The 12205-nt window shown below is 41.0% G+C and overlaps 1 protein-coding gene and 1 non-coding gene across 2 annotated transcripts; one reads left to right on the top strand and one right to left on the bottom strand.

Annotated features, from left to right (window-relative positions):
- Positions 1–2354: 2354 nt before the first annotated feature.
- LOC141650284 (uncharacterized) lies at positions 2355–7594 on the bottom strand. The gene is made up of 3 exons (XM_074458669.1): positions 7020–7594; positions 4917–6365; positions 2355–4140 (listed from the first exon to the last, which is right to left on the bottom strand). Exons 1-3 carry the CDS (start codon positions 7592–7594, stop codon positions 2355–2357), a joined length of 3810 nt encoding a protein of 1269 aa, XP_074314770.1.
- Positions 7314–7420, top strand: LOC141619397 (small nucleolar RNA R71). Its single transcript, XR_012531695.1, has one exon. It is a non-coding gene; the product is annotated as a small nucleolar RNA R71 (small nucleolar RNA).
- Positions 7595–12205: the final 4611 nt, after the last annotated feature.

Here is a 12205-nt window from a genome sequence, read left to right as displayed (position 1 = left end):
CGTAACAGGGGGTCAAGTAGATTTTTTCTGGGTCATTTCATGCTGTGCTTAGATCGGAAGGAGTCGAGTTGAAGAAAATATTCAGCCTTTATCAGGTACTCGATATTTCTCAGGGCCACTCGAGGAGCTGTAACTGAAATGCATGGCCATGCTCGAATACGAATTCGTTTTATCAGTTGAGTTACTCTCTAGTCGAGGAAACCACTCTAGATACAGATCAATTGTAAAATACGACCTTTGCGGATCCGGATCTGCAAATTGTTTTACATTGAGTGGGAGAAATTTTAAATGAATATGAGAATCGGTTATCGCACGTACACTTGTACGGACAAGTGGGAGTTTGTTGGAGCTGTGTCCTCCAGTTAGTGCGGATAACGTCATTGCACATACACTTGTACGGACAAGTGGGAGCTTGTTGGGGCTGGTGTCCTTTACAGTTAGTGCAAGGACTTATAAATCTCTAAAAGGATCAAAGGGTATACTTTTGTATCATAATCAGTTGGTCCACGTTTATCAATAACGGTTGGCTTGCTAGATAAGTTTGACGTTATTGTCATACAGATGGCGGTGATCAACTGGTCCCTAAAAGTCACACCTATAGGATACGTTTGAGAGATGTGACGGTATGAAAATACAGTCATGTTGATGCCAAATTTTGACTAACCAGTTAGTCGGAGTTATTGACTAATAATTAGTCAAACGCGATGTTGAGATAATTATTTAATACGGATTAAATAAAAATGGCTAAGACGAATTAAGCGGTTAATTCGTAAATTAAATATAAAGCGATTTATATTTGATTAATGTATATTGAATAAATTAATTATACGATATTGTCTTTGTCGGACATGTATTAATAATTCAACTAATCCGTGTTATTAGTTGATGCTTTAATAACCGATAACCGATGACAAATTATAACAAAACCGCGTCATATACATTTTAGCAATTTACGAACCGGACCACGAGTTAAAATTAAGAGGAAGTGGAAGCCCACTTCCCCATGATGAGCTCGGTTTGGCCGAATGCTAGAGAACAAAAGGAGAGCCTTCTCTCCTTTTGTGACCTAATTCATTTTGACAACAAAATTAGGGTTTTGAGAGACATTTTTCTTCTCAAAATTCAGATCTCACATCTAAAGAAAACTCACATCAAGTTCTCTCAATATTGCAAGGCAATTAGAGAACACATTTCTAGCACAAGGGCATATTCTCAGACGATCTTGGGTGCAACAATTAGGAGGAGGTCTACTTTGATCTCTCATTGCCGAATTGCACTAGGACCGAAGGTTAATTCTTGTGCTTTATCGTTTTTCATTGTTTTTCGTTTATGACAATAAATCACGTATTAAATTTGCGTTATAGTCCTATAATTTAAGGGTTTTATACGGATATTACCCTTCAGTTAGTGGGTGGTAGGGAGGTGGTAGGGGGTGGTGGGAGAGGTTGTTGGTGAGATTAGGGGAGAGGGGTTAGGGTTAGAGGGAGAGAAGAGTGAAGAGAGGTGTCGAAATAATGAAGTGATATTGGGTGAATTTGTGTTAAAATCCCGATCAGAACACTCCCAGCTGGTGGGAAGACCGGCCGCCGGTCACCCGGCTAGGAAAACGGGTACTTTTCAAAATTCTTCAAAATGTTACAGAAAACTCCCAGCCGGTCAGAGGACCGGCCGCCGGTCACCCGGCTGGGAGAACACCCAATCTTCAATTCTTTCATTTAAGCATTCCCAGCCGGTGGGCTGGCTGCCGGCTTGCCGGCTGGGACTTCCCTTCCAAGTCATTTTGTTACATTTCCCATTTATACACATTCCCAGCCGGTGGACCGGCTGCCGGCCGGCCGGCTGGGACAACTTTCCCTTGTCAAATTGAAGGACTCTCCTAATAAACGCGTTCCCAGCCGGTGGACCGGCTGCCGGCCTACCGGCTGGGACAACTCATCCTTCAAAATATCACATGTTAATTGAAGTTACAGGAACTTCCCAGCCGGTCAGAAGACCGGCCACCGGTCACCCGGCTGGGACTACGTTCCATCACATTTTCTCCAATATGCCCCTATCTCATATCCCGTCACCTATTGCCCTCGATTTCCGTGTTTTCGACTTTCAAACCCGACTCATGACGTCGGACAAGGGCCAATAAATGGTAAAACGCTTGTTCATCAAACAAAATCCCAAATTCTTCGATAATTTCAACCGAAATCAACCAAAATGACGAGTATCATCCGTCCAAAATTCCTTGCTAAATGCATGATATTTACAAGATTGCATGGGTTGCCTCCCATGTAACGCCCTTGTTTTACGTCGTAGGCTCGACCAAGTAAACAAGCCAACAATTTTCATGGTGAGGACGAAAAAGCTTAATTGACTAGAAAGGTTTCAAGGATCTTCATTTCCTTTTGGACGGGATTGCCAACGTGATAGTGCTTTAATCTTTGACCGTTTACTTTAAAAGTTCGGTCTCCTTGGCTTATTTCAACCGCCCCATGAGGGAAAGATCGGACAACGGTGAAGGGTCCGGTCCACTTCGACCTCAACTTTCCGGAAAAGAACTTCAAGCGGGTATCATATAGAAGAACCAATTCACCCTCCTTGAACTCTCTTCTAATTATGCACTTGTCATGAAATCTTTTCGTCCTTTCTTTGTACAACTTAGCATTTTCATAGGCTTCTAGCCTAAATTCCTCCAATTCATTCAAATCAAGAAGTCTTTTCTCACCGGCCGTCTTCAAGTCATAGTTGAGATGCTTGATGGCCCAATAGGCCTTGTGTTCAAGTTCCACCGGCAAATGACAAGCCTTGCCATACACCAATAGGAATGGTGAGGTACCGATCGGTGTTTTGAAGGCCGTCCGGTAAGCCCACAAAGCATCATCAATCTTCAAGGACCAATCCTTTCTTGACTTGTTCACGGTTCTCTCGAGTATAGTCTTCAACTCTCGGTTGGAAATCTCAGCTTGCCCATTAGCTTGAGGATGGTAGGCAAGACTCTTCCTTTGTTGCACACCATACTTTTTCAACAAAGCTTCCAATGCTCTTTCTCCGAAATGCGTGCCACGATCGCTAATGAGGACTCTTGGGACCCCAAACCTTGGAAAAATGATCTTTTGAAGTAGCTTGATCACTTCCTTAGCATCACAAGTTTTGGTCGGGATCGCCTCAACCCATTTGCTTACATAGTCGACCGCCACAAGTATGTATTCATTTCCAAACGATGATGGGAAGGGACCTTGATAATCTATCCCCCACACATCAAAAAGCTCAACCTCAAGCATGAAATTCATTGGCATTTCATGTTTCCTTGTGATATTTCCACTCCTTTGACATTTATCACATCCTTTAACATAAAAGGCAACGTCACGGAATAGAGAGGGCCAAAAGAAACCGCATTGAAGTACTTTAGCGGCCGTTTTCTTGGAACTTGCATGGCCACCACAAGGTAAGTCGTGGCAATGGCTCATTATGGAGGTATCTTCCTCTCTTGGAACACACCTTCTTATCATCCCATCGGCACAAGACTTATACAAACATGGGTCATCCCAATAATAGTGTTTCACATCATGAAAGAACTTCTTCTTGTGAAAGTCATAATCACGAGGGATTATCCCGGAGACCAAATAATTGACAATATCCGCATACCACGGTGCTTCACCCAAGCTTAGGGACAACAAGTGGTCATCGGGCAAATAATCATTGATAGGGAGCCCATTGTCAACATTGAGGTTGATTAGCCGGGATAAATGATCGGCCACCACATTTTCAACTCCTTTCTTATCCCTAATTTCCATGTCAAACTCTTGGATAAGTAATATCCACCTAATCAACCGAGGATTGGACTCCTTCTTGATGAGCAAGTGTCTCAAGGCAACATGATCGGTGAACACTATAACCTTAGCTCCCACCAAGTAGGTCCGGAACTTTTCCATTGCAAAAACCACGGCCAAGAGCTCCTTTTCCGTTGTTGAGTAATTTATTTGAGCATCATCAAGAGTTATGCTTGCATAATGAATTGCATGCACCTTTCCATCCTTCCTTTGGCCTAAAACCGCACCCAAGGCATGATCGCTCGCATCACACATTAACTCAAACGGCAAGCTCCAATCCGGAGGTTGTATAATTGGAGCACTTGTCAAAGCTTCCTTCAACCTATTAAAAGCATCAAGACATCGGTTAGAGAACACGAAAGGAGTATCTTTGGCTAACAACTTGGTCAAAGGTCTCGTAATCTTGGAGAAGTCCTTGATGAAGCGGCGAGAAAAGCTCGCATGTCCAAGGAAACTTCTCACCCCCTTGACATTGGTGGGAGGTGGGAGACTAGCTATGACCTCGATCTTAGCCTTATCAACTTCTATTCCACGATTGGACACTATGTGTCCCAACACAACACCTTCTTGTACCATAAAATGGCACTTCTCCCAATTAAGTACAAGGTGAGACTCTTGACACTTGCTCAAAACTTTCTCCAAATTCATTAAACAACTTTCAAAACTTTTCCCAACAACCGAGAAATCATCCATGAAAACTTCCATTTCTTGTTCAATGAAGTCGGAGAAAATTGACATCATAGCTCTTTGAAAGGTAGAGGGAGCATTACATAGCCCAAATGGCATCCTCCTATATGCATAGGTGCCAAATGGACAAGTAAAGGTGGTCTTTTCTTGGTCACTTGGATGGATGGGGATTTGGAAAAATCCCGAATAGCCATCCAAGAAGCAAAAATAGTTGTGTTGAGCTAATCTTTCTAGCATTTGATCCATGAACGGTAAGGGGAAGTGATCCTTCCGGGTGAACTTGTTCAACTTCCTATAGTCCACACACATTCTCCACCCGGTTACCGTCCTTGTAGGAATCAATTATTCTTGTCATTTCGCACTACCGTCATGCCTCCTTTTTTGGGAACTACATGAACCGGGCTTACCCACCTACTATCCGAGATAGGATAGATAATGCCGGCATCAAGTAGCTTGAGGACCTCTTTCCTCACAACCTCTTTCATTATGGGGTTAAGCCTTCTTTGTGGCTCAATGGAGGATGCATCCTCATTTTCAAGTAGAATTTTATAAGTACACAAAGAGGGACTAATCCCTTTGAGGTCACCAATCGTGTACCCAAGGACACCCTTAAACCTTTTAAGCAAAGAAATTAGTTTTGTGGTTTGGGTGTCATCAAGTGAACTATTGATGATGACGGGATAAGTGGAATCATCACCTAGAAATTCATATTTCAAAGAAGAGGGAAGAGGTTTAATTTCAACCGTAGGAGGAGGCGTGGAACTCTCCTCCTTCTTACTGACTTCCGACACTTCAAACTTGGGAGCTTGTTCATGAATTGGAGCCGAATCCAACATCCATACATAAGCAAGAGTCTCAACATCTTTGTCATCGACCTCATACGCACTAACAAGACAAGTCTCCAAGGGATCCATAGAGGAAGCTTTTGGGTCATGCTCTTCCATGGGATTCTCAAGAATGTCTACAATGCAACAAGTGCCCCCTAGAGATGGAGCTTCCATGGACTTGTGGAGTTCAAATTCCACTCTATCTTCACCCACTTGTAAATATAGCTTGCCACTCTTTACATCGATCATAGCTCTACCGGTAGCAAGACAAGGCCGCCCCAAAATAATAGGCACATTGTGATCCTCGGGCATATCCATAACAAAGAAATCACATGGTATGACAAGCTTTCCAACAACCAAGGGTACATCTTCAATCACACCAATGGGAAATTTAACCGACCGATCGTCTAGTTGAAGTGAAACTCTAGTTGGTTTCAAATCTCGCAAATCAAGCCTCTTGAATATTGAAAGTGGCATGAGGCTCACACTAGCCCCCAAGTCACACAATGCTCTTTTAATAGTCCCTTGGATAGAACAAGGAATAGAGAAGCTACCCGGATCTTCTAACTTGTTTGGAAGCTTGTTGGTGTGAGTAAGAATAGCACTACATTCCTTAGAGAGGTTGATGGTTTGCACCTCTCCATTCTTCTTCTTCAAAGTGACAAGTTCCTTAAGAAACTTGCCATAAGATGGAATTTCGGTAATCATATCAAGGAAAGGAATAGTGACATTCATTCCCTTCAAGATCTCAACAAACTTCTCATATTTCTTTTCAAGCCTAGGCCTTGCAAGCCTTTGTGGAAAGGGTACCGGTGCTACATACTCCCTTGGGGGTGGCGTACATTCTTTGGCCTTAGTTGCAATAGGCTCATCTTGATTTGGAGGGTCAACTATCTCCACCTCCTTAGAATTCTCCACCATAATCTCATCTTCTTCCACAACTTCAACCGGGTGCTCTTTCACTACTTCACTAGACACCCTCTTCCTCTTCCATTTAGGAGATTTCTCAACCTCCTCCAATTGCTTCCCACTCCTAAAAAATACCGCATTCATCTCCCTTGGGTTAACCGTATTACCCCGAAACTTCCCCGGATTTTGAGCCAATTGACTCAATTGTTGAGAAATTTGGGCCACATAAGTTTCCGTTGCCTTTTCGGATGCTCGTATTTCATCATTAACCCGATTTTGTGCGGTAATGTGGTTATCAAGCTTTGAGTCGGATTTTTGATTTGCAATAACCAATTGTTCAAAGGCTTGTTCCCAAGATGGTTTTTGAGGGGTTTGGAAGTTTTGGTTTTGTGGTTGGAAATTTTGGTTTTGTTGTTGATTGAAATTTTGCCCCTTGAAACCCCCAAATGGTTGTTGGTTTTGGGTGATGAATTGTTTCCCTTGGAAACCGGGTGGAATTTGTCTTTGTAATTGAGAGTTTTGATTGAACCTTTGTTGTTGTTGAGGTTGGGAAGTGGTTGGATTTTGAATGTTTTGTGAAGCATAAGATAAGAAAGGGTGAGTTCTTTTTCCATTGACGAATTTGTTGTTGTTATTATTGTTGAACCCTTGTCTTGCACTAGTTGATTCCCAAACTCCATTTTCTTGCTCGTAGCATTCCTCTTGGAGGGGTGCAATCAAGGGACACCTAATGGGAGTGTGCCCTTGTTCGCCACACAACTCACACGACAAGACTTGCCTCATATCAGAGCCTTTAGGTTTTGAATTTAGCAAAGCAACTTGTTGGGTGAGTACATCTAGCATACCCTTAACCTCCACATTCAAAACCGAATTAGAATCCTTGCTCTTGCCCTTTCTCATTTGCCTATCACTTCCCCATTCCATAGTTCTTGAGGCCATCTCCTCAATTAGTTCCTTTGCCGCTTTATGCCCCAAAATGTCTAAGGCACCTTTTCCCGATCCCGCATCCAATGAAAGCCTAAGGTCTTGAGTCAACCCTTTGTAAAAGTTGTTCACTAGCTCGGCCTCGGAGATGCCATGGTGAGGGCATAACCGTTGGAGCTTCTTATACCGTTCCCATGCCTCATATAAGGTCTCATCCTCTTCTTGAGTAAAACTTTGTAGTTCACTCTTGACTTTGGCCGTTCTTGAGGGTGGGAAATATTTGTTTAAAAATGCCGAAGCCAACTCATCCCATGTTTTGAAGGAATCCGGGTCACAGTTCTTCAACCAATCCTTGGCCGAACTCCTAAGAGAACGGGGGAACAACCTAAGGCGAACCGCGTCATCGGAGACTCCATTTGACTTGTACATATCACAATTTTCAAGGAAGTCATTTAGATGATCATTTGGGTTCTCCAAGGGACCTCCTCCAAATTGGTTGTCTTGAACAAGGTTGAGCAAGGCATTTTAAATCTCAAAGTTATTAGCTTGAATTCTCGGTCTTTGGATGCTTGGATTGACTATGTGCTTAGGAGTCATAGTGTCTCTTATCGGAACCGGATCACCCATGGTGTTAGGTTCTTCTTCTAAAACCCCGAAAGGATTTTCAAACACGTCGGTAGCTTCTTGGTGATTACCTTCTTCAATTGGCGGTGTATCAAGTAAACCCCTTCTTCTTAGAGAATTAAGTCTTCTTGCCGTGGCTTCAATTTCGCGATCAAGTGGATATGTTGGTTGACCTCTTCTTCGTCGCCTACTCATGCAAAAGACCTAAGCACTTGAAAGAAAGGATTAGTAACAAAGGACTTAGTCTAAACTAGAACAAAAAGGATTAATATCAAGCCGTACTCCCCGACAACCGCGCCAAAAACTTGATGGTTTCAAGTTAAACCTCGCAAGTGCACAATTTTATCGTTGTACACTTTAAAGGGTCAATCCCACAAGGAGTAGGTGGAGTACTAATCGTTCTAATTCACAAGCTTAGCTAAGTCGATAAATAACAAAGATGGAGGTAACAAACTAGCACTAAACTAACAAATTTAAAGACTTTAAACTAGACAAGATAAGAACGATCTAAAAGATAAGGGATAGATCTAATAAAGAGAAGGACTAGGACTCGGTTCTCCCACGAATATAAGTAATTCCACATACTAATCGTCTCGGCTAATCAAAAGGGGTAGAAAGGTAAGGGAGAGATGGCTCTAATTCGCCTAGAACCTCCCTTCCGGTCTCGCAATAGGACACTAGCTACTCCGACTAACCCCCCTCCCGGGTTCGAAAGCCGGTATCCCTAACTCAAAACCCGTCAACCCCAAGAACATGCATTTTCCCAAGGAGGTCAAGTAAATGGTCAAGGTCATTAAGCCCTCATTATATTCCGGGTCATCCCACTCCTCCTTCCGGAGGTCGATTTCAAACGCTAGCCTAGAGGCACCCTCCCTCGGTTCTCCCTTCCGGTCTCAACCTTAGTTGGTGACAAGGTCAAATTTCGGGTATCCAATTTACAACCTAACCAACTCCCGTTGGTGGACAAGGGTCACAAGTTGACACTACCCAAAACCCAAACCTTAAACATGCAAATTCCTCTAAACTACCCTCACCAATTTTCCCCACAAATTAGCCTTAATGATAATTAGTTAGTGAAATTACCCATATCGGGTCAAACCGAGTCCTAGAAGGAGACTACTCACTAATCATGTTTCTAAAGGCAAAATAAACAACAAAGCTAGAGTCTTTAAGCATAAACATGGTGATAGGATGAATTCTACTTCTAAGCATGCAACAATCCAACAATAATTATAAAGAAAGATGGTTTAATCTAATAACAAGGATGAACAAACTAAAAGACACAATCTTTAACACAATCCACTCAAAGATTAAGTCTTTGAGGACAACTAGCAAGGGTGAACAAAGGAAAGAGAAATAATACAAAGATGAACAATGAAAAGATGAACAATGATGAAAACAACAACAATCAAACAACAAAGGTGCAAATTTAACAAAAACAATCAAACAAACTTGAAGGAAAAGCAAATGTAAACAAATGAAAATAGGGAGAGAAATAATACCAATCAAATAGCAAGAAAGGAATTAGGATAGAAAAATAAAGAAGGAGGAACCTTCAATCTTCTTACAACCCAGTTTCAATTACTAATTAATTGAAGAACTAGTCTAATTAAGGAATGATTAACAAAATAATTAACAAAGTTTGAAGCTTTGAAAGGGAAATAAATTCAGATCTGGGAATGTGTGTACAAATGGTTAAGGGAGGGGGTATATATAGTTTCCACCAAGATTAGGGTAGGATTCGAAATGGGCTTTAAAACACGTCTTTGCACTCCCGGCCGGTCAACCGGCCGCCGGTCCTCTGGCCGGCTGGGAGTTTCCTGGAAGTTGAATTAATATTTTGAAGTCATCAGGTATGCTTGGCCAGTCAACCGGCCGCCGGTCCCTGACCGGCTGGGATACCTTTGACTTGGAACTTGACTTTTAGCCTTTGGGGGAACTCTCAGCCGGAAGCCGGCTGCCGGTCTTTTGACCGGCTGGGAGATTCCTGTATCTTCCTTCAAAAAGCTTGTGTTTTCAGCTTGAACGTTCTCCCAGCCGGCTGGCCGGCTGCCGGGCCACCGGCTGGGAATACCTCTATGCATGGTTTGACTTGAGTTTGTATATACTTGCACTCCCAGCCGGCTGGCCGGCTGCCGGCCTACCGGCTGGGAATACATCTCAGCATGAATTCCCTTCTTCTTCACGCATAGCTTAGCCAACCCGTCTTCCTTGCATCTTTTCACCCGTTCCCGCCTCAATTTTTGCAAGGAGGCCAAAATGTCATAGTGAAGGAAATAGGGACACAAAACACGAGAAAGGAAGATCAAAACCGACTCAAATGGAGTCGGTTGGCATGAAAATAGAGGCGAGAAAGGCGTAAAAGGGTCCTATATCACATGGTAACAATTTCCTGCCTGTAAAGATCGTCGACAATTTTAATGAACTTCCAAAACTACCCCTCCCTCACACTCCCCCTTATATTTTTTCCGTCTTATTGTTTTCGTAAAAAAATAATTAATAATTACTAATAAACCCCATTCGGGGATAGTTCGTTTTATTTTAATTTTTTAATTTATTGAAACTTATTTTAATTAGCGATTATCGATCCACGCACCCAAAACTAATTTAAGACGGAAATTAATAATTTTTTTTAAAAAAAAAATTGTTGAAAAAGGGCCTGGATGAAGAAATTTTTCGTCCAGACCAAGGTCCGGACAAAGAAATTTTTCGTCCAGACCATGGTCCAGACAAAAATATTTTTCGTCCAGACCCAGGTCCAGACGAAAAATATTTTCGTCCGGAAAAAAAAAATTAAATTTTTTCTTTTTAAAAAAAAAAATTCCGGACGAAAATATTTTTCGTCTGGACCTGGGTCTGGACGAAAATATTTTCCGTCTGGACGAAAAATATTTTTGTCTGGACCATGGTCTGGACGAAAATTTTCTTTGTCCGGACCTTGGTCTGGACGAAAATGTTTCTCGTCCGGAATTTTTTTTTTTTTTTTTTTTTTATTTAAAAAAATCATTTTCTGACTTAGATTAATTTTTGGTGCGGTAATCGATAATCGCTAAGTTCTCGTTCATGTTGTTAATTACAAATCCCACTTTTTTTAAAAAAAAAAAACCGTCTTTTTTTTTTGTTTGAAAGATTTTAGTGAGACACTAGTGAGACGGAAATTGACTTGTGTTTTAGTGAGACGGAAATTGCATTTTAGTGAGACGAAAATGGAGTTATGTTATGGAGGGCAAACTTGAAAATTTACATTAAATGTCGACGATAATTAGTAAATTGTCGACGATATATAGCAGGACCCAACAATTTATCCACCTAAAGACCCAAGATCCATTCCAATCTCTAACAATACACCCAATTTCACAAAAAAGAAAGTCGAGTTGATTTTGAGGCAATGGTCAAGGGGGAGCAGAGTAGAAGTGGTAGGGGAAAAAACAAATTAGTTTGGACCGAGTAAAATTCTTCTCCATTTTCTAAAAAAAAAAATGGAGAGTTCATTTTCTATCAACGGACGAGATTGAATTTTATCAACATCGAACGGTTCACAATTTATGTATAGAAATAAAAGTTTAATAGAGTATGGAGAGGATAATATTATTAAATGGGTTAGTGAGAAGAAATAGAGAGAAAGAAAATGGAGAGGATTCCTAGTCGTTTGGACCGAAGTTCAAGCGTAAGCTTAGTGGGTGACATGGTAAAACTTAAGAATTTGTTAATATGTAAAACTTACTACATTAAAAAATTTGGAGTGAACCTTCCTCTTATTTTTAGTTTCTTACTCCTTCAACTTTTTTTTTATTTTTTTAAATTAGTGTGTTCCATGGCACGCATACTTTAGTAGTTATATGAGGTGTTAAGCATGAAATCATAAAATGGCAATTGACTAGACGAAATTTAGGAATAGATGACTCATTTTCCACCATTAAATTCCATGAACTATTTAATTTGAAACCTTTAAAACATACTTTATAACTATTATATTTTTGAAGGCTTAGAGGTTGCTTGGTAATTCAATTTTCATCGTCCTAATCTTTCTACTGGTGGAACATTGGTTATAGACTTATATAGTTATTGCTTATTAGCCTCCATTGAAGGTTATATTTTATTTGTGTTTAACATTTAGGTTTAGCTAATCACCATTTTCCAACAAGCTTACCACCTTTGAATTCCTATTGCTTTTCTATCACTGGAAGATACCAAGAAATAGTCCTGGCTGAAGCTAGTCTATATGCTCGTAATATTTTAATGTTCCCGGCATGGGCGGATCCAGGAATCAAGTTTACGATGGGCTAGAAAATTTTGTTTGCGGATTAAAAAAAAAAATATTGTGCTGCTATATAATGAGGTTCAAAGTTGATAATTAGAATAATAATAACAGCAAAAAAAATGGGATTAGAGAGAGAAAGCTCTAACTTCTCTCTA

The sequence above is a fragment of the Silene latifolia genome, chromosome 1, assembly GCF_048544455.1.
Source record: "Silene latifolia isolate original U9 population chromosome 1, ASM4854445v1, whole genome shotgun sequence".
Taxonomy (NCBI): Eukaryota; Viridiplantae; Streptophyta; class Magnoliopsida; order Caryophyllales; family Caryophyllaceae; genus Silene; species Silene latifolia.
This window is presented reverse-complemented; position numbering and strand designations above follow the sequence as displayed.